Here is a 23,910-nt window from a genome sequence, read left to right as displayed (position 1 = left end):
TTCCTAGGGCTGGAAAGAACAAGGCAAGCAGACACCCACATACTGCCCACGGGGCGCAGCCAAAGACTCAGGAGGAGGACCCGTGGGTGTCCCTTGAGCACCCAGCTACACCAAGCCAGCTTCCTGCTCTGTTGTCACATGCTGGGCTGAGAGGTGACATGCACCCAGGCTTCCAATGCTCTGCACATTTCCTCCATCATCACAATCATCATCCCTGCCCAGGCAAGGATGTTTTTGACCCCAGAAAGCCCTGAGGTATCTGCTCGTGGTGAGACCAACTGCTGAGAGAGAATGCTGGGGGTGGTGGAGACTAATCTAGACCTAGCTGTGGCCGTCCAGATGTGACACTGTGCCTGGGAGCTCCCGTCAAAGGAAGTTGTCACCCTTGGACCATGTCCCAAGAGAGCCCAGGTTCAGCCTGTTCTGTACTGGAAGGCAGGAGAGTTCCCCTGCCATGCCTATTTGAAAGCCAGACCCATGTGCTCTTTTCACAGGCCCCAGCAGGAGAGCACCTCTTCTATCACATGTGCCCTCTCCCCCCCGCACACTTATGGGTACATCTGTAGCCTGCTGCCTTCAGACCTGGGGGATGCAGATCCTGCTGATGAGATGGAAGATGACCCCAGCATAGAGGGAGGAGACTGCCACACCACGCACTTCTTCCAGCGGTATTGCCAGACACCCTCCTCCAGCCCCAGTGAGGCTGAAGCTGAGGGCTCCCTGGGTGGCTCCCTGCTCAATGGCTGGGGCTCAGTCTCAGAGGAGAACTTTACCAGCACACGCTGCAGCCTGGTCAGCTCCTCAGATGGCTCCTTCCTCATGGATGCCAACTTTGCTCAGGCATTGACTGTGGCAGTGGACAGCTTCTGTTGTGGTCTGAGTCAGCCAGAGGCTGAGCAGGCTTACTCAGGTAAGGGGACCCTACCCCTCTGGGAAATAGGAGCCCTGCCCGCCCCTGCTACATAGCCCAAAGCCCTTCTCTGTCAGTTCTGGTCTTTTCCTTCCTAATTAAATGTGGGTGCAATGGGAGTGTTAAAGTCATAATAATTCCCAGCGTCTTAGTAATGAGGGTGCAGGCTCACTGAGATCTCACTTTGCCACTACTTGTGGCCTATGTTGGTAACGTTATTGCCAGTATTATTGAAAAGGGACTTCAGAGCAGGGATGGAACTAAACCCTGGGCAAGCTAAAAGGACAGTCCTTGTCATAGGCAATGGAAGGGGGGAGGCGAAAAGGGCTTAGCCCCTCCAAATGCGGGGCAACGGTAGGGCCACAAGGCAGCCCAGCCATGGGCTCCTAGTACCTGCAGCAGGAGTGGGGAGGGGTATGCACGCAGTACTGGGGGAGGGAGTGGGGCTGGGGCTGCAGCAGAGACAGGTGGTACACAGCCGGCGTAGGGTGCAGGATGGAGCCAGGAACACAGCCACCAGTGGCTCATCTGGGGACATGGCTCCTCCCCCAACCCCCACTCCCAGCAACGCCACCCACCCCGAATGCAGTGCAGCCTGACCCCTACCCTCCCACCCCACACCAGGAAGAGCCCAGCACAGACCTGGCCCCAGCCCACAGCAGCAGTCCACCCCACCCTGCACTGCACAGATCCTGGGGCACTTGCCCCCCATGCCCTCCCAGGGTACATGCAGCAGCAGGACCCGCACCCCCCAGACAAGCCACTCACGGCTCCATCTTGCACCCTGCCCCAGCTGTGCAGGACTTGCCCCAGCCCTAGCCTCAGCCCCACACCCTCCCTCACCGCCGTGCAGGGGGAGATGCAGATTGAGGCCCCAGTGGGGAGGGAGGGAGCGGGGCACAGGCAGGATCAGGGAGTGGGGTGAGTGGGACCCTGACCAGGCCAGGTGATGGGACAAGTGGGAGCTCTGGGGGGCATGTGCTCCCGGATCTGCTCACAGGGCAAAGGCGGCTGCACTTTGCTCCCTGCTGCAGCTGCCCCATGCCCCCGCCCACCTGGTGGTGAAGTGCACGTGGCATTGTGTGCCTGTCAGGGCAGTGGGGCTCAAAGCCCAGTCCGCAATGGCAGCCGCCTCTGCCCCGCACACAGATCAGGAGGCATGTTCCCCCACAGGCCTCCACTTGTCCTACCACCCCACCCATCTGGGCGCAGCCCCCCGCCACTGCTTCTGCCTGAATCCTGTTCTCTCCCTCACTGCTGGGGCCTCAATCTGCCCCCCACGGCCCTTTCCCTTTCCCCACACACTTACATGCTGGGGGGGTGCACATGTACATGCGCACTCAGCCCCCGCCAATAATTTTTTCTCCCTGTGCCTGTGGTCCTTGTGTGAGGAGAGAGACCTGGCCACAGTCCAGCCTGCTACAGGGTCACAGTGACAGGCTCTGGGCCAAACAGGTACAGCCAGGGTCCTTAATGAAATTTATGCTCTGGAGCTGACACAGCTTGGGAAAGTGTCTCCACCCCCACTGGCTCTGAGTCAGGCTGGACCCTTTTCCCTTTCAGGAGCTCAGATCCCGTTTTTCCTGACCCTGTGTGGTGGGTAGGCAGTGGACCCCAAATGTTTCCCACACCCCATTCTTGGAGAGTTCTTCCTGTTTGCCGGTTGAATTGTGAGAGAAAACAGGGGCCAGGCCAGACAGCCCCATCCCCAGAAGAGCACAGAGGCTGGGCATGGGCTTGCTCTTACAAAGAGTTGCTACAGCAAGGGAACAAAGGCCCAGGCAGCCATTGCACTGGCAGTCTCAGGAAGTGCCTGACCCTGCACTGCAGACCAGGGGCCGGGGCTGGATGGTATCTGCAGCCTGGAGTATGGTGAGGAGCCTTCATCTAACCCCATCCCAGAGGCACGGGCCTCACAGGGGACATGCATTGTTTGGGTACTGTCTGCCTCAGCCCTCACACCATGGATCTAGAAACAACTGGCATCTTCCCAAGCTATGGCACTAGCTGCTCATGGGACAGGAGCAGAAGCAGACCCTACTGCACAGGGCATGGGCACTGGCCAGTGCCTACCATGTCTGGGCAGAGCTGCTTAGCTAAGTGAAGGCTCCAGGACACTTGGTACCTGGGGAGGCCCAGTGCCTCCTGCACCTCCCTGTATACAGGGGGAGAAAGCCCTAGTCTTATGCTAGATCAGCCCTCACTATCTGCAACCAGTTCTGGCTGGGCTGTGGGGTCTGGAGTATGTCTGGTGCATGTTTTTTCTGCTGCCCTAGCATAGCAGATGAGCAGGCCTGTCAGGCACTCTCAGTGCGTATGTGTGACCAACAGGGGGCATCTGTGCAGCATGAGCAATAGGTAGACTGGTTCCCAGGGGCTAAGTGTTCTGCTTCTGCTGTCACAGGTCAGCGGATTAAGCATGGACTGGACCCACCTCTCTGTCTCAGCCAGGACCTCCTTAGCTCAGCTCTGCCCTGCCAGATAAGGAGCTGCCTACAGATGTGCAGAACTGGACTGTGCCTGGATACTGCTCCCCTGCAAAGACATGGGGGCTCAGGCAGAGAAAAGTGCACTCTGGTCTCCACACCCTGGTTCATTACACAGTCTCTCTAAGGTTCTGGGCCTTCCATTGAACCCCTGAGTAATGGTGCATCTACATGAGACATTTACTGTGGAGTTGCCTAGTCAGCTCTGCAGTAAATATCTTGACATCTACACTTGTGAACCTATTAGGCCACAGGAAACTGATAAACTCCGCAGCAGGTTAGTACTATCTTGCTGTGGAGTTTTTTTACATTGCAGCACTGCATGTGTAGACGCTGATGGGGCTGGCTGCAGCACAAGGATGCTTGAGTGTGGGACCTGCCTGCTGGCTAGCCCTACATTAGAGCCACCCTACACTAGCCCCACACTGGAGCACCCTTGTGCCTCAGCCAGCCCCTCCACAGCACATTGAGCTAGGTCAGAGCAGTCCTAGGCTGGCAGGCTAACCCCTGGGCCCACTGCCAGCTAGGGCAGCTTTGATCCAGCTCAACATACTGCAGTGCCAGGCGACATGTATAATTGTGGCACCTGGGAGCAATAACCTCTGGTATGCTGGAATATATTGCTTCACCTTAACATGTACGTGTAGATGCTTCCACAGTGAGGCAGGCAGCCAGGAGGCACAATAATTTATGATGCAGTGCATTTCTATTTCCATGAGCAGGCAGGCTTTGGGTAGGAAACTTTTAGCTCCATTCATTTAATCATTTATAGCTTATGTGAGTGCACAAGGGAAAAAAAAAACAACCTGTAAGACACAGGAGCAGACTGGCTGGGTTGCCAAAAGAGCAAGGGGCCTGGGTGCCTCCCATACCTCTAGGGGTGCACAGGGTTGAGTGGTTGGGTCACACCTCATCACTGCTTGGGGCCTGGGGTGTCAGATGGATCAGGTCTGCTGCTTTTCAGAAGGGAGGCAAGGGATCAAGCCGCTGTACTCAGAGGCCCTGGGGTCAGAGGCCAGGTCAGACCTGTTACTCTTAGGTACTGTAGTTTCCAGGCACATCCCCATTGGTGTTCAAGGGTCCAGGATTTGGCTTAGGCCTCATCACTCTTTGGATCCTTAAGGCCCAAGTTTCCATTGCCATGAAGCATGACAGCTGTGTTAATACTTTTAGCACTGAGGCATCAGTCCTGAGCCCCCAATGGGGAAGTGCACACCAGGGTATTCTGCGAAGTAAGCTCCACTTGGGAGGGTCACAGCCCTGTGTGCTGTGTTGCCACCAGTTTCAACCCTCACCAGGGGTCCCCTCCCCATCCCCACACAAACTCCTGCCTTGCTCTGGTAGCACTAGTGCAGTCCCTAGCAATTCTGTGTAAGAAGATGGGGGGGAGGGGGGTGGGCTCTGTCTGTACAGGGTGGGGCCTCCTTGTCAGTCCATGCAGTGCTGGGCAGGCTTTGGTGGCCTTGGGGGCACTGCATCTGCCCACAGCCTAGTGCACCATACACCTCTCAGCAAAATAATGGCCTTTATTTTTCCCATGCAGACTTCTTGCCACCTACCTCCCTTCTGGATGGGCTCCTTTACCCCCCTGAGTCCCAAGAGGTCACAGCAAGACTTGGAGCAGAGCCCCTGTCTGTGTGGAGCTGGACCAACAACTGGATGGAAGACATGGAAGCCAAATTTGCCCAGCAGGCCCAGAGGAAACATACCACTGTGACAGCAGAGGAAGGGAAGGCAGTGCTAGGTGGGACTCAGCTACCCTCTGCCCCCTGGCATCGGGCAAATCGCAAGTATCAGGGCTGCTGCATGCTTCATGGTACTGGTGCATGATGGGCCCGTCTGGCCCCTGCTGGAGCAGCGTGGGCTGATTTGTCAGTCCTCTCAGTCTTCCTAACGTAACTGTATGTACTCCCCATCCTGTAGTACTGGCCCTGCTCTCTCCTGGGGCCTGGGTAGCACCACCATGGAGTTTCCAGGAAGCCCTTTAACCTCCCCCAGGTCATGAGCATTCTGGGAAACCCTCAGTTTTTCCCCCACTCCCTGGATTCTGCCAACATCCTCAGCTTGAGCCCTTGGGGCATGTTTGACACAGAGATGGCTTCAAAGAGCTGGCATTGCCTTGAGCAATGTTGTAACACTCCTGTCCTCTTTGGCTCTCCCTGTAACACCCTCACAGGCTGAAGCTGGCTAGACCCAGAGGTCCCTTTCTCTTATGCCTGCACTTGGCTGCTTGGCTGCAGGGAATGGCCAAGTCTCCCAGAAAGAGCACCTGGAAGAGTTCTCCTCCCAGGAGTAAGAAAGGATCAAAAGGAGAAAGCATGGGAGCTCCCTCCCACCCACAGCTTGGACTGGGAGGAACTCTTCACCCAGCCAGTGACTGGATGGAGGAAAGGTCCCTTCAGGTTTCCATTCCCTGCTGCCAAAGTCTCTCTGCCTTCTCTTACAGCCTGGGGCAGCCCTTTTGGTTCTCAGTGATGCTGGCTGCTCTGCAAGCAGTTGGTCCTGCTGGGTTTGCTTCCATGCCACTTCAAGCCAGCAGTCCTGTATCCTGGGGGCCTTGCTCCCAGCTCTTTGCAGCTACATTATGTTCTGCTGGAAATGACCCATCTGAGCATCATGGAGTTAACGCTGCATACTTCCTGCTGGGTATCTGTGAGCAGGGGGTGGGGTGCTCTGGGAGCTGGGTTCAGCTTGTGCAGCCCTATTTTCCCAGCACCTGGTGACTCCCCATTGATTTCCTATGCTCCTGCTGACTGACACAGGCCTGCATGGCCTCCCACACCTTTGCACCTCAATGAACTGAAAGGCTCAATTAGAGCCAAGGCTGTACCAATGAATCTTTAACTCAGCCTGCATCTTCTGCCACACTAACTCTGTTGGAGGGAGGGGGTGCAGCCAGCAAGGGCAGCTGCAGAGAGACTGCAGTTGCCTTAGCCATTTGTGGCACCTTATCTCTTCCTGGTCTACATCACAGGAATTGTTTCTCTGGAGAAGAGCAGATCAGTTACCTTCCAGTGTCTGGTTTGACTCCAGCACTCAACAGGCCCTGCCCATGTTCAGGAAGGTACAGGATGCTGTAGCAGGCAGTTGGGGGATAACTTGACCCAGGGGAATTCTGCTGCTTCAAATCCCTGCAGCAGGGCCTGGGAGGTCATGCAGGACTGAAGCTAAGATTCAGTACCCTGGGGCTTAGGTCAGGCATAGCCCTACCATGGGACTTGAGATTCACCTCAGGGACCACATCTCAATCCAGAAGGACCCAAGCTTGCAATGTTTGCCCCTCCTTGCCTGATCCTTTCCCTGAAGCTCTACAACACAGACCACGTGTAGTAGGGTAGCTGTGCTCCCTACATCACAGTAGACCTTTCCCAGCAGCCCCAAGGTATTGATCTGATCTGAGTCTGGCTTCAGTGGTGGGTTTCCAGAGAGGAGTGCCTCTGGCTGTGAAACGCTGGTGCTGCACAGAGATGACTGGTAGAGGGGAGTCCTGGACGCAGTGCACCATAACATTTGCCCCCTCTCTTGAGGTTAGGATGGGAGTAGCCTCCACTTGTTAGTGCCTTGGGATGTATGGGAAAAAGGACAACGAGGAGCAAAGGGGTGCTGTATTGTTTGGAAGATCTTGTGGAGATCCCTGAATCCCTGGTGTCTATTCATAAGCAGAGAAGAGACTGTTAACTGATGCCTGAGGCTTGCAGGATGTCCAACAGCCTGTTCTGCCCTTTTCCTTTGGAGATATCCATGCCCTTGCCTTGCCATCAGACCTGTATGCTTTGTGCCATGGTAAGATGGGCCTTACATGGCCTTGGCAGGGGGAGGTTATTGTGGTTCCATTTGTAGCAGGAAAACTGAAACCTCTGAGGGAGTTTGGCAAATTAGGCCCTCTGGCCTGCATTGCAGCTACTCACGCGATATCACCACAAGTTAGAGCAGCTGTTCTTGGTAGCTATGACCAGCAGGTACAGGGCCGCCCCTTCCAGGACCCTTGAATCTGCTTGAAGCATTGACTCTGTGCATGTCCCTGCCTTGTGCTAGGCATATCCTAACTGCATGGTAGTCCTTCAGCATGCCCCACTGTAGTAAAATGAACCAAAAGCCTCTGACCTCACAGCACTAAGAATCACTTGTCAGCATCAAAGGTTCAGACAACTATAGGGACATACTGGAGTACTCACTGAAGTCAGTGTGTGCCCTGGCTCCAGTGGGCTCTCCACTCCCTCCCTAGAACAGACCAGCGAAGATGAGCCTCACTGTGGTGTAGAAAGGTTTCCTTGTACATGGACTGCTCTGCCCAATGGTGTATCCTGGCCAGACCCTACCTGCATCTCTTTGGACAGCAGCAACCTCTGCCTGGGCCTGTCTAATGCTGATGGTCTCTACTTTAATTAGTGATTTCTTTCTAGGTACCCACGTGTCTGAGTCCAGCAGCCCCTGGGAAGGAACAGTCCGTGAGCACCAGGACCCCAGCCCTGCTGCCTGCAGTGACATGCCAAGCAACTTGGCCATGCACTGGAAGGGGGAGAAAAGCAGAGTTGTGATGCTGCCAGTGGACATGACACAGTCACTGGTCAAGGTGTAAGAGAGCTGTTCTGTTCCAGGCAGGCACCTATGTATGCTCTGTCTGTAACTCCACGGAGACTCTGGACAGAGATGGGAAGTGGGTGAGTTGCAGTTGGCCTAGGGGCTCACTCTTACCTAATAGCATTCCCCACTCCAGTCCCTCCTAGAAGGCCTCCTTCCCTGCAAGCTGAACCCCTCATGAAAAGACTTCAAAGATTCTCCTGAACTGCAGCACTCCAGTCTCCCAGGCAACTGATTTTACCAGCTCTTGCCAGAGCCCACAGCTACAAGAGAGGAGCATTCAGCATCAGAGGTGGAACAGGCAGGAGCTGGCAGCTCTTGTCAGAGAAGGTCAGAGGCCTCTCCAGAACTCCCTACAGGCCCAGTGGGATATCATACCATCTTAGTCTATTGCACATATAATATCTGGAGTGGGTGGCCTTGTTTTCTCATTGGATTCCCTGATCTCTGGTAGGAATCCTGCTTCCCTTTCATTGGCTAGTGTTCCATGTCTACTGGATCTATCTGGGACATCTAAACAGGATTCCTCTTCTAGGCTTTGGATTCTAAATTGTTGCTCTGGGACCCTGCCTGGAGCATCCAACAGAATGGGACTGTCTTATGCCACAAAAAGAGACCAGTAGTTTGGGAACCCCTCCAGCTGTTGTTGATTTACAGTGTCCTTCATGTGCATGACTTGTTACTCCCATGGCCCATACTGGGAGGCCTGCAGAGCTGCTCATCCAGCTGGTACTCATGGAGTCCTCCTTTCAATGCCAATTTGGTTTGTGATGGAGTTTGGTTGAATTGCTGCCTTTGGTGTTATGTTCTAGATGCTTTGCAGGGTCAGTCTATTTGTAGCTTTTCAAGCTTCCTGTAATGGTTTTCTTGAGGCTTTTACTGATCTGGCCTGATTGCCCACTACTAATATGTCTATGCCCTTATTTCTGTAAATAAAGAGCTCCTGCTCCAGAGGTGCCAGTCACTGCATAGTTGCCTGCCTTCCAGGAATGGTCTCCAGCACATCTCCATCAAGCTGCAGGTCTCACTGAGCCTTATGAGAGAAGTTGGCTCAGAGGTGGAGTCAAAGGGTCAGCTCCTGGCAGCCCTGCAACAACCAGCTCAGGAGATGCCCTGCCACTCACCTTTTCAGGACCAAGGTCACAGCACTAACCCCAGATATACCCCTAACTTCCCCACCATGATAGCTCCAGCCCTGCCCCTGCCCCTGCCCTCAGAGGATGGCCATGGCAAAGTGGGGATTCTCACCTGCTGTCACCAATCCTAAACTAGCCCACGGTCATTGGCCAGGGCCCAGCACAGTTGCTTTGGCCCCCTGAGGGGCGGTGGGAGCAGAGCCAGAGAGTGAGGTTGTGGTTATCCTTGTGTAGGGAGGGCATGGGGGTCTTTGCATGGCAGATGCCAGAGGTGCTGCAGATGGTGCTACTCTTCATGGGAACCTGCTCCTCAAGCTGGGTCAGGCAGCCCCGTCCAGTGTAGTAACAAACAGAGTTGGCCCTCAGAGCAGATTCTGCAGGAGATCGTGGGAAGTAGGCATGAGGTTCTGAGAGTAGGGGGTGCAAAGTAGGGGGTGTTGGTAGCAGAGGCAAGAGAGGCAGCCCTCTGACCCAGCTGGGAACTCCTACAGGGTCCCAGCTGAGCTGCTGCTTCCCTTTGTCATCCAGCTGTTGCTCTTAAAGCAGCAGCAGCTGCCGAAGCACTGACTCCACGGGGCGGGGGGTGCGGAATTCCGGCACACTTAACTTGCAGCTCCTCCTGCCCATCCTTAGTTATGCTACTGCTCCTGTCCAGCACACAGAGCAGTTTGAGCTATGTCCTAGGTTAACTGCTCTGGGTTAAATCTCTGGCTGACTCTCAGAGATGGTGCATTTAGAGCCATTACTGGGACTTTGTCAATGTAAATGAGCTGCCCTGACTTCATACTGCTGGGCATCACTGAGTGCTGTAGGGAGCAAGAAATGCTCCAAAATCAGCCATGAATGTCTTTAGGGCACTGATGCAAGGAAGAGCTTACTGGTCCACTGCCTGCCACCTCCAACAAGATGCTGCAGAAAAGGAGTGTCCTTTTGTGGCAGTCTATCCCACACAGGCCCTGGGCACCACCCAGATGGGAACCTCTAATCCCCTAGCAGCACAAAGCCCTTTTATGGACAGAACAGTTATTTACTTACACTATTGACTCTCCTATGATATGGGATTCCTTCCAAGAGTGTCCTCATTGAAACTGGGCTCAGGACTTGAACCTGGGAAGCCCATGTAAGCATGGTGTGGAGAGCAGCAGGGGATGCTTAGTTAATGGTGGAAAGGCATCTGCACCTGGCCCAGATCCTATTCCACTTAAATTGTTGTAGATAGCTAAGCCCATTCTGTCTATTTCTGTAACATCATTATCTTACCCTTAGGCCTGAATTACAACAAAGCAGTGAGGAGGCAAGTCAATGAGTGATACACTTATCCATTGTATTAAAATTGTTCAGGGACTTGAGCAAAGTGCAGTAGGAGCTCACTTAGCTGGCTAAGTGCTCTTACACAACTAATAGGTTGTATAGGATCTCATCCATATGTCTTGGTGTCCCTGGAGCCTAGGTGCAGTTCCACATCCTGGGAAAGGCTGCCAGTAAAGGAGAGGGGGCTGGAGACATTCATCAAGGAGCTACATGTTCCATTAGAACCAATATGGGTTGGGGACAGGAGAAGCTGGTGTATGGTCCAAGAAAGAAGCTCTCAGGAGTGGCTCAGCAGCCGGGTGGGATGCCAACACTGCAGGACACATTTATTAGGGGGCTGGAACAAGAGGATGCAATGGGCCTGCTGGATCTTCTCAGGTGTGATCTCTCTGCCTGGCAAGGGGAGCTCAGGATCAGGAACATAGGTGTGAGCCTGGCCTTGCCTTTAAGCTCCTTTTCCAAGTGGTCCAATACAGAAGAGGAATACAGCAGCAACACTGCTGGAGTCAAAGACAGGGCTGTGGACATGATCAGAGCTGCAGCCTCTCCCTCCCAACTTCACAGCTGCCTTCACCTCCCACGCCTGCTGAGCCTTTGCAGGAGCTCAGTGAACTTCACACCATTCGGCAGGACTGTGTGAGACTATCCTGCTACTTGAAGAGGATGATGGAGCATTCTGTTAGGGCTCTGGACTGAAAACACATCCATAAATAGACTAGAGAGAGGATAGGGGAGGGACAGGGAACAACTCTTTATCAATTAATAGACATCCCCACCCCCAGGGGCTCTCACCCCAGGACAGGATTGCTAAGAAGACAATCCGCCCCTCCTTTCCTAGGGCAGATACCAAGTGCTTGGTGTCATGTGGTTCTTGGGCACTTCAATAACTTTGGGAGGTGACCCCATCCTGCTCTGTGGCCTCCTCAAGCTGGGGACTGGAGGCACTCTCACACCTCAGCTCTATGGCAGCATCTTTGACATCTGCTGGCTGTTGATTGGGTGCTGTTGACTGACCTCCCATCGTATGTTTCTGGGTGAGGAACATACTTAGAACAGGAAAGAGCACAGCCAGGAGTTCTTTCTCTCTTTGTGCAGGCCCTCTTTTTGTATGTCAGGGCCTAGCTGGCAAAAACTGGGGGTTGCTGATTCTGCACTAATGCTGCTCATAGGCCTTCTGGGGCATCACATTGTAGCTGTAATTGCTCTGCTGGGCTGTAATACTTCAAGGCTGATGCCTTGCTTGTGACTTCCTTTATTCTTTCAAATACTTGCTTCTGGGATTCTGCCTAGTCCCATGCTGTTCCTTGTGTATTAGCTGTCTCAAAGGTTTCCAAGCCTCTGAGAGGTGTGCATGGACTCTGGAAAGTCTATACATCACTGAAATCCCTTTACCTCTTGTGGTCTGGGCATTTCCTTAATGGCTCTCAAGCCTCAGGGTCAAGCTGGAGTCATTACTAAGTCCAGTATAGGGGACCTCATTTCTCCTCAACTTGTCTGAGTTTAACTTAATATTCTGCTCCTTATATCTGCTTAGAAGCTGTTGCAGCTTAGCATCATGGTCCTGGTCAGCCTCTTCCTCACTATCTCCATCCTGCACAGTCAGGACGTCATCTGCTACAACTCCAATTGTTGTAGTGCCTGATTCAGTTTGTGCTGGAACACCTCTAGGGTAGGACTGATGCCCATGGGCATTTGCACCCATAGGTGCAAAGATTGTCAGATGCAAAGATTGTCAGATGGCTTTGAGGACTTACTTAGCTTGATATGCCAGAATTCATTTTTACATCATAAACTGTAAATATGTTTGCCCTTGATAATTCAGGCCATGTCCTTGAGAGTGGGTTCTTTTAATGGGTTCTTTTAATGCCTTGTTAAGAGCATTTGGAGCTATGCAGATCCTCAGTCTGCCAGCTGGTTTTCTTACCACAAACTGATCCAGTCAGTGCTAATTTCCTTGGTTAAACAAGGCCCCTTCTTGTTAGGCTTGTTAGTTCCTCTTTTGAGTGGCTACACCTGGGCAACTGGTACTCTCTGTTTCAGCAGTCACACAGGATAGATCTTTGGGTCTATTTCTAACTTGAGGTCATCCCCTATAGGCGTGTCTCCTTTAAATACATCTTTATACTTTAAAATATCTGACAAGGACCAAGATCTTCCTCCCTCCTGTCTCAGTGCTGCACTGTGATCAGATCCATGGCTTGCACTGTTTGGCTGTCTACCAGCGGATGGTACTCTTGAGTGCTGACCATATGAATTCCAGGCACCACTGTTTTTTTCTGTGGATTGGGTATTGATAGTCTGCATTTAGCCACTGGATATATAGTTATTTTTATTGTATATCACCAGTATCTTTTCACATTCCTCCAATCTGGTATTACTGCTAAGCAATTTTGCAGGACTTACATTGCAGCCGGTTCCACAATTTGACACAGCAACGGCAGAGTTCTGCACTTAAGATGGGCTCATTCCATGCACAAATAGACTGGGGAATGGTTGGCTAGGCTTCAGTATTTCAGAAAAGGACCTAGGGGTTGCAGCTGAGTATAAGCCAACATTGTGCTTACTGGATTGTATTTACACAACAAGGGACGTGATTCTTCTGTTCTACTCAGTACTGGTGAGGTCTCACCTGGAATGTTGCATCCAGTTTTGGGCCCCACATATCAAGAAAGATGTGGTCAGATTAGAAAAAGTCCATAAGGGAGCAACAAAAATGATTAGAGACCTGGGGAGCTTGACTTAATGAGGAAAGGCTGAAAGAGCTAGGGTTATTTAGTCTGGAGAAGAGGACTGAGGGAGGATTTCAAATACATGAAGGGTGTGTTTGTTCGGGACAGATTTAGGAACAACGGCCTCAAACTGCAGCAGAGGCAACTTATATTGGTAATTAGGAATAACTTTCTGACTACGAGGTTGCCCAGAGAGGTTATGGAATTGCCAGCCATGGACGTTTTCATAGAATAAAAAAAATAGGGCTGGAAGAGATCTCTGGAAGTTATCTAGTCTAACCACTTGCCTGAGGCAGGTTCATCTCTATTCAAAACATCCCAAACAAATTGTTGTCTAACATTTCAACCTATTACAAAAACTACATAGGCAGCTCTGCCACACAACCACAAAGCATAGCGCCCTTGCTGCCACAGGTATAGTAAAGGGGACAATGTTGGCCAATGTCCTGATGTTGCAAGGGTTGTTAAAATATGCTCAGGATATCTGAAGAAAAAGGCTATAACCCTGCTACAGAGGAAGGCAAACCCCTCCTCACCCCCCTGCCCCCTCCCCGCCAAGTCTGTACTAATCTGACCATGGGTTAAAAAGTCTTTCCTGCCCCAAAATAAGGCGATCAGTCTGACCTTGAGCAGAGGGGCAAAACCCACTAGCCAGGAACCTCCAGGTTTTGGTCCCAGCAGGAGCACTCTCAAACTTCAGTCAAAAGCCCAAGCCTTGGCTGCAGCCAACACCATATGCTTCTGAGGAAAAGCAAATCCTCTCCACCAGCACCTTGCCCCCACCTCCCACCATGTGTAGCAACAGGAGGGTGAAAAAATTACTTCCCAGTCCCAAGTGGCAACAAGCAAAGGCAGAAGCATGGGGAATACCCACAGGCATAGCTACTCCTAGATCATCCCGGATGATGATGCCTAATACCTCTATTTGTACATCTCCAGTGAAGGAGATTCCACAACTTCCCTAGGCAGCCTATTTCACTGTCTTGCTTTTCCAGCAGTGAAGATGCTTTTCCAATTCCCCCATACCTTTCCATGTACCCATTCTGCCCTTCCCAGAGCTAGTGGCACAGCAGCACAAGCCTCCCAGTACCTCATGCAGCAGGATGTTTTCAGTCTAGGTGAAACTGGCAGGTCTGGCACAGGGCACACCTCATCAGCTCCCATGTGTCCAGACTGCATGTGTCTCCCGCAACAAGGTCTCTGGACAAAGTGTCAAGGGCCGAGTCCCTAACACACAAGTACATTTCTGTGTGGACAGCTACTCAAAGGGCAGCTACTGATCCATCTATAGGTGGCCTGGGAACTGGGCTACAGCATCTTCCAGCTGGCTACTTTTCTGCCATCTTTTGGCAATGATGGCCTGAGTACTCCCAAATCTGTACCCCATGAAGTATGAAGACCTAGTGTTACCTGTCAGTTCTGTGTTCCTGAGGAAACCCTGGCACACAGCTTGCTGGACTTACAAAGGACTTTTTCTACCTCCCCCTCCGCCCCCCACACCTCATCTAACCAGAACTAAGCAGAAGAAAAGTTTAATAGGCATCTCAGGCTGTACATTCCCACGATGAGAAGCCTATTTAAACCTGATTGACTAAAACTCAGTCACTGGGTTAGGGAACACTGAGGCAAGAGACCAAGTCAGAGGGGGTATGGGCAACATTTGAACAATGGTTAAGGGTTCATCACAGCATCCAGCCTGTTGACGCCCTGACCACAAATTTTGTCATACTTTTCCTCGGATGACTGGTGGAAGTCCTCCCCACAAAGTTTATGAACCCTCCAAGTCATCCCCTTAAGTCTGTTAAAAGACTACAGTAAAATCTGAGAGTCATGCTAAGCTGAGGCTTATTCACAACAGGTAAAATAGAAAACACTGATGCTGACTCCACAGTGCAAGCATAGCTAGGCCATCTGAGAAGATCCCTTCCAGTATATTCATAATAATTTAAAGCTGGCTTCTAGGTGTCTGGTTACTCCTTAAAACTTAATGTTTTCCCTGGTTGTTAATCACTTTCTTGAGATGTTCCAAACCAGATAACCCCTTTTCACTGAAAAAGGTAATTCATTTAAATTTAAACTGTTTATATAACATGATTTTCCCTGTCAATTATGGCTTGGGACCCTCTTGATTTACACAATTAAAAAAATGCTTTGAAGAGGCTAGACTAAGGGTATAAGAAAGCTGTAAAGCAGCAAACAGTGTGCTTCAAGAGACAGAAATCTCTCTGACACCATCTGCTGTTGTTCTCAAGAAGCTGGGAGAAACAGATCGTCTCCCTTCAAGGATCGTGCTGGGAACTTTGCTTGCCAACAAATCACCCGAGTGCCTTGGAATGGTGAGATCCCAGCTCTTACTCTCTCTCTTTCTCCCGCTTTCTCTCTCTCTTTTTCTTTTTCTCTCTAGGCATAGCTTTCTGAACCTAAATTGTATTAGTTAAGCTTGAGCTAGGTTTCTTCAAATACTCAATTAAACCAGGGTAATATTGTAATTGTTTTTGTTTGTTTTTCCTTGCATGTCTATTATTACTAGTACCATTATAAATGTCATATACTTAGAAATAAATAACTTTTATAGTTAAACTGGTGGTAATGGAGTGTATTTTTCCTTCTCTACTTCCCCTTCCCCACTTGCTCTGCAGCAACGCTTCTTTTACCTAAGCCAAAGATTCCTGTGAAGCCCAGAAATACTGTGGGGTCCGCTCATCAAGAGGCTATCACTACTAAGACAGTTAGGGCAAAAGATTGGGACGTGCTGAGTTTGAAACACAGAAGGGGATCAGCTTGTATAGGCTGATTGACCCAATTTGACTCAGACGTGCCCTTATGAGCTGAATGCTGGCCCATGGGGGTGTCAGCTGGACACCCAGCTGGATTCAGAGGTATTCTGTTCACCTGTGTGCTTGTGTCTGACTGCATTTTATTGTTACTTTAATGAACTGATTCCTGGCATATGAGGGTGTCAGCCTGTACATGCTGATCAACCCAGCTGGGTCAGGTGTGTCAGGTTAATGTGTGTGTGTGTGTGTGTGTGTGTGTGTGTGTGTGTATTTGACTGATGTGGTGACTGGAGGAACCCAGCCCCACTGAAATCAAGTCCTGCAAGATAGCTCCATTGGGGGTGAGGCCTTGCAGAAGAGAGAGATACAGCTCCATTTAAAAACACAAGTAACACAAGCAGCACATTGATAGAATTACAAAGACCCTAGAAACGTAGCCCTAATAAATGAGCACACCCCAAAGTGATGGGCAAATCTGGTAACACTAGCACGCTCAGTACCTCCCTGGGGAAACTTCATGACCAGAAGAGAACAGCTCCTACCAACAGGAATCCCCCCAGCGCCTGGGCTGGGCTCACTGCCCTCCCAAAAGAACCAGTGTGCAGGGCCCAGGGCTGCTGGAGCTGGCTCAGTCATGCTCAGTTCTGAGGCACTGTCTGCCCCAGCTAGTGCCCCCATGCGTGCTCCTCCCAGCCACCCACTGTGAATTATGTTTCCCTATCCAGGCTCTCCTCTCCTCTCCTCTCCTCTCCGTGATGCTCCCATTCTAAGCTCTTTCCTTTAGTGCCCCTGAGGTAAAGCAACACCTCTCTTTCCATCCAGGTTAACAAACAGCTTTATTGGTCAGTTTACAAAAGGGTTTATTAGCTAAGAAAAATGCTCCCTGCTCTGAATAAGGAGCTGGCTGGGCTGAGCTGGAGTGGGTAGTGCCAAGAAATGCCAGTGCCCACCTGCAGGTGGGCTGCTCTCTCTGTCCATCACAAGCTGGGTGGATGGAGGCAGGCTGCTCACTCCTACCCCTGCCCTAATGGCACAAACCTGTCTTTGCAGAGATGCCAACTTGTTACCAAAATGGGCCTGTTCAGGCCTCACCCCATGTCCTGATTATAGAGCCAGCCCTGGCCAAAGTGTTCCAAACACAGCTATTTACAAGGGACTGGACTGCCTGGCTCTAGTCACAGTCATAAATTAAACAAGAATAAGCCCTAGAGCTCCAGCTCTGGCATTTCAAGGGACAGAGCCCTGACCCCAGCCTGCATGTCACTTTACTCTGCTCCTTTCAACCAGTGCCACTAGCTTCATCTCTTCTCCTGCAAAGGCAAAGGGAAAATGGTTAGTGAGGCAGACAAAGGGGTTTCAGGCATTGCCTGGGAATAGTACCCCAACTAATCAGTCTTCTGTAAGGTGCCCCAGGCTGCTGGGAACATAAGGCCCTTAATCCAGTTCTCTCCAGGTCCTAGGGCACTGCTCACCAGGCATGGGCACAGGCTCCCCCATCCATGTTACAGACATCTCATCATCAGGTGAAAAGATGGGAGACCCATACTATTTCTAACCTCATGGCTCCCAACTCCCTCACACCTCTCCAAGTACTCTGGCCAGAGCTAGAGGCACAGCAGCCAACACTGCCCAGAGTCACAGGCACAGCAGCATGTACCTCCCCATACCTCCTGCAGCAGGATGTTCTCAGATCAGGTGCAGCTGGTGGGGCTGGCAAAGGGCACACCCCACAAGGAGTTCCAAGAGCAAGAGTTCATTTCCTTTTATGGTTTGCAGCCAGAGAGAAATAGGGCACCAGCTGCCCGAGACTGCTGGAGCCCTGCACCCCAGGTACTAGCCCCCACTCTGTGGCTGGCCTAGTATGTGGTCCCTGGCAGAACCCTGCTGCTGGATTCTGCTGCTCTGCATGACTGTGCCCTACCATTTCATCTGTGGCTCCCATTCCCCCAGTGCCCCTCATGCATGGCTGACCCCTGGACTGCAGAGATACTTCTGGCCAGCCTAGCTGCAGCAGAGCAGAGTGAGTGCTATGAGGTGAGTGCTGTGGCTCACCTCACTGCGGTCCCCTGCTGTCCTGATCCATCCATGCCCTCTGGATCCTGTGGAGCCCTTGGAGGAGGAGCTACCTGTTGTAGAGCAATTGCTGGACACCTGGCTTCTGGAGAGGAAGGTGGGCTTGCTGTAGGGAATGATCTCTTCCTCTGCAAGGAAAGCAGCAGGCATAAGGGCAAGGCTGGCATGTCCTTGTGCCCAGCAGACCCTTTGGCAGCTGTGCCCAGTGAGCTAGTGTCCCTGCAGGGGAGTAGCTGCCAAGTGGGACATCCTGAACTGGGCTGCTGGGCCAAACACAGTGTTGGCCTCTGAAACCCCTGCATGTTTGCTTTGCAGAATCCCCAGGCCTCTGGCTCATGGTTGGCCCTGGCCTCCAGAGGTCTGGCTTCCCTAGAACCAAGACGACCTGGTGTGGAGCAGGCTTCCAACACATCAGTCCTGAATGATAAGCAGAGCCCTGCCTGGAGCCTACCACTAAGCCTGGCAGCAATGTTGCCTGAGCCATCTGTGCCAACCACGGGCTAGGAGCCAGCTGGGCAGCCACAGGGCTCTGAAGGTGGCTCCTCAAGGAAATGGAAGGGTATTGAACCTGGGGGATCCACAGACCAGGGAGAGGGCTGAGCATGCCAAGGCCTTAAGCAGGTGCAGGTGGACAGTGTAGGCTCCAGCACTTTTAAGCAGCTACACTAGGTTCAAGATGCAGTTTAGAGAACTGGACTAGCTCCTGCAAGGGCCATCCATGGTAACTGAGCATGGTAGTGAGGGGAGAATCACCAAGTGAGGCCTGTCCTGGAGGCTGCAAGAGAAAAGGGGCAGGGGCAGGCATTGCATATTCTCTTCCCGGACAGGCACTTCCTGGGCAGCTTGAGGCTCAAAGCAGCCCAGCTTTGGTGTCAGTCAGCAGGAGCAGCAAGTGCTCAGGCCCCCTGGGAACCTGTTTTCTAGCTCATGCTGGCACTTGTGACTGTGCCTATGCTGGTAGACGTACTGGGCTGGGGCAGGGCTAGGCTAGCAAGGGAGAGCACATGGTGCCACTGCACTGGAAGGACAACACAGGGCAGGTTCACTCAGTTGCACGTCTTGCCCCCAGGCAGGGAATGAGGCAAACAGCAGGGAGAGGTGGCCTCTTTCTTCTAGGCCAAGACCTGCCAGAAAGCAGGAGCAGACCCTGCCCATAAGCCCAGAGGCCTGGGCCTATCCTCTGCACCACGGCCCAGGCCCTGGAGCTCAGGGCCCCTGAAGCAGCTTGGGTGGCTGGGACCCTCCTGGCACTGGTCCAGGATCTAGCTGGTGTTACCATCTCGGTGCAGGTGGTGGTGCTGATCCAGTGCTGTCCGATGGCCCGCTCTCTGTTCTGCAGATGTGGTGCCACTTGTGTCCCTCTCCAAAGGGGAGATACCGTAGTCCAGGCATGGTGCAGCTGTCCCAGGGAAGGCAGAGTCCTCACTGGGTGGTGGCAAAGGGGGTGGCGGCAGGTCTGCATGGGAGGTGTTTCTCATGAGCAGCAGGGCAGGCTCTCCTACTGCAGCCAGCCCAGGTGTCAGCCCTGGCCACCCTCCACACAGGCCCCAAGCGGTGGGGTTGGGAGCAGTGCCTGACAGTAGTGACACCAGTGAGACCCCTGAATTCACAGCAGATAATTGCTGCTCCCCTGCTCTATTAGGGCTGGGAAGTGGTGGCTGCTGCAGTTGCAGTGGGGCCAGTACAGCCAGCAGCTCCCTTGCTCAGTCAGGTTCTGTGGCTTTTGCTTCCCCAAGGAAGCAGAGTGGTCCTGAGACCAGGCTTCCCCACTCCCACTCACCTCCCTGCTGCTTCTCTCGACGATAGTGGCTGGGCTTGGCCTTCTTCTTGACTCTTGCTTTCTGTGCTGGGGCAAGTGACACATCACTGGGGTTACAGTGGACTTTACCTGTCAGCAACACCAACACAAAACACTGTTATACAGCCAGTGCCAGTCTCCACTCCCCACAGCCTGCCCACCAGGACTGCGGGCATTGCCAGCACCCGAGATATACTAGACCATCACGGGCTAGTAGGGCTCACAAATGCCAGGGAGACCAAAAAGGGATTATGGAGGCAAGCCTGAATGATGGCACAGCTCTTGTATCAGGGCCAAACTCTGATAGGCTCGTGGCTACCAGAGGGGCCTGTACCTCTGCACCTGGGACCCAACAGCCAAGGGCCAGGTGGTGGTGGAACTGCTCTGCACTGGCTTTGGCCACCCCTCTCCCCCCCTGGAGCATGCTATCCCCTTTGAAGCCCCTCCCCCTTTGTACAGAGGGGAGTTCCAGCAGATTTCAGGCACTGGTACTGGTTATGGTTCCCACACAAAGCCAAGGTTGGGCATGCTGCAAGGAGCAGTAAAGCCAGGCAACTGCACTCACCTGTGTTTGGAGAGCTGATGTTCTCCACACTGTGCGCCAAGGTCTGGCTCAGATTGCGCTTGTATCCATGTCTGGGTGTGTGGCCATCAGTCCCCTCCTCAAGAGCACTGAAGCTGGGGTTAGACTGGGTGAAGGGGGGACTTGGGGCCCTAGGCAATAGCCCTGGGTCATTTGGCAACTGCCTGAAAAAAATGACAGCCCAGTTAAAAGCCTGGCAGAGAGGTAGAAGATGGGCCTTGGGGAGGGAGACAGCCTGCCCACACCTCTCCTGCCTAGGGGAGTCACTCACCACTCCATTGGGAACAAGCTCATTCACTGGCCCGAGGCGAGGGGCAGTCTGTCTTGTGTTCTGAGGCCCTGTGAACAAGGCTACCGGGACCTGCCTGCCAGGCCCCAACAAGACTACAAAAATGAAAACCAGCTCTAGGAGCCTGGGATGGGAAAGAGGCAGGACCCACAGTCTTAGTTATCCGAGGAGGGGCAATAGGTGCACAGCAGCAGTGCAGCACCAACTAGTCACTGCAGCAGTGGGCTAGGATTCCCCTAGTAACCCAGGCGATCCCCCCCCCGCCGCCATCTTAATGCCCTCACACAGCAAGACAGGGAAGGGCAGATGCCTCAGGTCAGATGGGAGTGCTGCAAGTCAGGGCTAAGAGGCACTAGCAGTGCTAAGCACACACTGGCAGAGGGAAGCCAAGGATGGGAGTGGCAGTGGATTTGGGCCAAGATGGGGGTACTAGCAGAGTGGGGTGGTGAGGTGACGCTGAATAAGATCTCTGATGGGGGGTCTCTCCTACCGGGGCAGGTGGGGGACTTCAAAGTGATGGAGCCTGGGGATGTCCTCGGCAGCTCTCGCCTCATCGTGGGGTGAGGGCGTCAGTGTAGCAGTGGACTGCTGCCCATATGAGTTGGCGGGTGAGGAGGCCTCCCCATGGGGTGGGGGCCAGTCCTCTTCCTGGATGTTCTCCATCAGGTAGGTGCGCTCAGGCAGCGGCGGGCACCACTCCTCCATCTCCGAGCTACAAGCAGGGCAGACATCAAATGCCTGTTGGGCTGGGAGGGGACCAGGCTCTCAGCAGCCCTGTCTAGCAATCCCCACATCCTTGGGGTCAATGATGGACAAGGGAAAATTTCACCATATTGCAACATTTGTTCCCAGCTTCCCACTGACATTCCTCCAGCAGAGTAAGTGCCCCTCCACCACCCCCAAACAGGCTGAGGGAGATCTATCCCCACTGAAGACTGGGAGCAGCTCCCTGCTGCAGTTCCTCTGAGACCCAAGCCCCAATTTTCCCTGGCAGGGGGGGTCTGGGCAAAGCTGGAGCTCCCAGGCAGCATGGGAAGCCCTCACGATCTGCCTGGCCCAGCTCATCTTATTGCCATTTGGATGGATGCCCCAGAGCTTCTGGCAATGCCTGTGCTTGCCCCATGAGCGCCTGATGCAGTGGCCGGTTGCTGCTGGGCAGTTTAGAGTCTGATGCAGGACTGTGAGGACGCTGCAATCCCAGCCCTTCCTGTGGCAGGGATATGTGCTGTGTGCAGAGGGAGCTGGAACCCATGCTCACCAGACAGCCAGCTCCTCGTCCTTGTCTTCATCCTCGTCTTCCTCGTCCTCAGCACACTGGCTCAGCTCGCTGGCTGTGGGGGGTGGGGGCAGCAGTTCTGCCCAGTTTAGCGATGGCATTTTCACAGGCTTCCCCACTGATTTTGCTTTGCCATTTTTAGCTGCTATGAAGAGCAGAGCCAGAAGGCATTTCTCAGACACTGAGAAGGAAGTGGGGGAGCCCTCCAGTAAGCCCTACACCGGCTTGGCAGGGACACATGCCCCAGACCTGTGCCATGCAGCCTGGGGTGCAGGGAGCAGAGAAAAGGAGGTGGCCTTGTCTGTACTACAATGTGTGCTGGGCCCATTGCCCAGCCAGACCCCTTTAGAGCACTCAGTTGGTCCCTACACAGTGGAACTTGGCCCTATCATCCAGAGAGCTCAGACAGGGTGGCTGGACCCTGTGGCTGGAAGAGCCTGCTCTGCCCCTGGGCAGGTAAAGCTGGGAAGTGTCTGCTCAGCTGCATGCCATATACCCTAGTGCCACCATGGCCATGACAGCCCCATCACACTAGGACACAAAGACAGGTGAGAGGCTGGCCCTGGCATCTCCATGGCCCTTTGATTCAAATGCTTTCCATCACAAGGGTTCCTACCATTCTCCACCCTGCTCCACTCTGGCTGTGAATACTGGATACTGGAGGTGCTGGGCTGGGCATCCCAGTGGCTCTCCTCACTGGGGGAGGGCAGGCTCTGGGCCCCATACGGCACCATGGGAGTGGTGGCGTAAGGTGTTGTATGCTGGGAAAACACCCCGTTGAAGGTCCTCAGCTCATCGCTGGTGGGGTCAATGGTACTGTAAATGGGTCCATCAGATGCACCTGCCCCAAACTTCTCTGCTTGAGCAATGTAATTGGAGATCCCAGAATCTGTGGAGTCAATCAGAGACATGGGCACACACTCAAAGGATAGCCCAGCTGTGGGCACCAAGGCCCAGCTAGAGACAGGGCATGCAGCTGTTGACCTCTATCACACAGGCCTCCTGGAAGATGCCTGCCCAGTCTTTTTTTGAGGTGCCCCTGCCTGGGGAACTTGGCTCAGATCAATTCCAGAGCTAGGGATCACACAGGCAGAGGCCAGCTGGGTGGGCACACACCAGCTATGTACCAGCTTCACTCCTCTGCCCACTCACCCCTTCCAGCCATGAGGTGGCCCAGGTGAACACATACCTGGGCCCATGCACTCTCAGCCCCTCTCCTGGACTTGCAGCAGCCTGGCCATTCCCAAAGCTCCTGCCTGGCCCCCCTCTCCCCTTTACCATTGTAGTATCTCTCTGTGACATCATGGTTTCCTGTACAGCAGGTCATGCCAGGCCTCTTGGCCTTCTCATTACGCAGCAGATTGGGTGCAGGCCACGAATTTGCCAGCCATGGGTAGTTGGAAGCACTGGTGGCCATGGCCAGCATGGCAGGTCTATAAGACAGGACAAGGTTAGTGCTAGGGAACAGTGCATTCGGGGACTGCTGCTGGAGGACACAGCATGGCCAGGATTCTCCCCAGCAGCACTGGTGGGACAGGCCGTTCTGCACTCACCTGCCATTGCCACAGGTCAGTCCCTCTGTGTGTGGGAAGGAGACTGTAAGAGACAGAGACACATGATGAGGGGTGGGGGGCAGGCTCCAGCTCAGGGGTGCTGGGAAGAGAGAAGGGACATACCTGCTGGTGTGTAGGCAAAGGAGGCTGCAAGAGAGGAAGGAGACAATAAGCCAGTTGGTACCACCAGTTGGTGGGGAGTGGTGAGCACAGGCAGCAGCAGGGATGGGGTGTGGAGCAGGCACCAGGCACAGGGCAGTGCAGGGCAGTCATGGGAGTGAAGCACAGTACTGCTCACAGGCCACCCTGGAGTCCCCCCTGAAGTTTGGTGCTGTGTGGAGTGCAGTGGGGTGGTAGTTACTACTGTAGGGGTGCTACTCTCACTGGGTCTGGGTGAGAGCTTTGTGG

The 23,910-nt window shown here is 53.3% G+C and overlaps 2 protein-coding genes across 5 annotated transcripts in view; one reads left to right on the top strand and one right to left on the bottom strand.

The window, feature by feature from the left end:
• ROBO4 (roundabout guidance receptor 4) overlaps positions 1-11,040 on the top strand; it is a 66,426-nt gene extending 55,386 nt beyond the window's left edge. For 3 of the 4 annotated variants that reach the window (XM_025192122.1, XM_025192121.1, XM_025192120.1), the window contains 3 exons: positions 495-910; positions 4,940-5,182; positions 7,800-11,040. In XM_025192122.1, coding sequence (XP_025047907.1) covers positions 495-910; positions 4,940-5,182; positions 7,800-7,975 — 835 coding nt within the window. In that variant the 3' untranslated portion in view covers positions 7,976-11,040. The remainder of the gene's footprint in view (positions 1-494; positions 911-4,939; positions 5,183-7,799) is intronic. The other variant, XM_006035931.3, reaches the window with a different exon arrangement.
• A 5,718-nt stretch (positions 11,041-16,758) lies between these two features.
• The window catches only part of ROBO3 (roundabout guidance receptor 3), an 86,239-nt gene continuing 79,087 nt past the window's right edge, over positions 16,759-23,910 (bottom strand). The window contains exons 17-27 of the mRNA XM_014525827.2: positions 23,626-23,649; positions 23,503-23,545; positions 23,228-23,382; positions 22,566-22,838; positions 21,932-22,094; positions 21,164-21,385; positions 20,367-20,548; positions 19,784-19,891; positions 19,280-19,459; positions 17,983-18,131; positions 16,759-17,240 (exon numbers count right to left, since the gene is read on the bottom strand). Of these exons, the coding sequence (XP_014381313.1) occupies positions 17,229-17,240; positions 17,983-18,131; positions 19,280-19,459; positions 19,784-19,891; positions 20,367-20,548; positions 21,164-21,385; positions 21,932-22,094; positions 22,566-22,838; positions 23,228-23,382; positions 23,503-23,545; positions 23,626-23,649 (1,511 nt within the window). The 3' untranslated portion in view covers positions 16,759-17,228. The remainder of the gene's footprint in view (positions 17,241-17,982; positions 18,132-19,279; positions 19,460-19,783; positions 19,892-20,366; positions 20,549-21,163; positions 21,386-21,931; positions 22,095-22,565; positions 22,839-23,227; positions 23,383-23,502; positions 23,546-23,625; positions 23,650-23,910) is intronic.

Source organism: Alligator sinensis, unplaced genomic scaffold (genome assembly GCF_000455745.1).
Source record: "Alligator sinensis unplaced genomic scaffold, ASM45574v1 scaffold625_1, whole genome shotgun sequence".
NCBI lineage: Eukaryota > Metazoa > Chordata > Crocodylia > Alligatoridae > Alligator > Alligator sinensis.
This window is presented reverse-complemented; position numbering and strand designations above follow the sequence as displayed.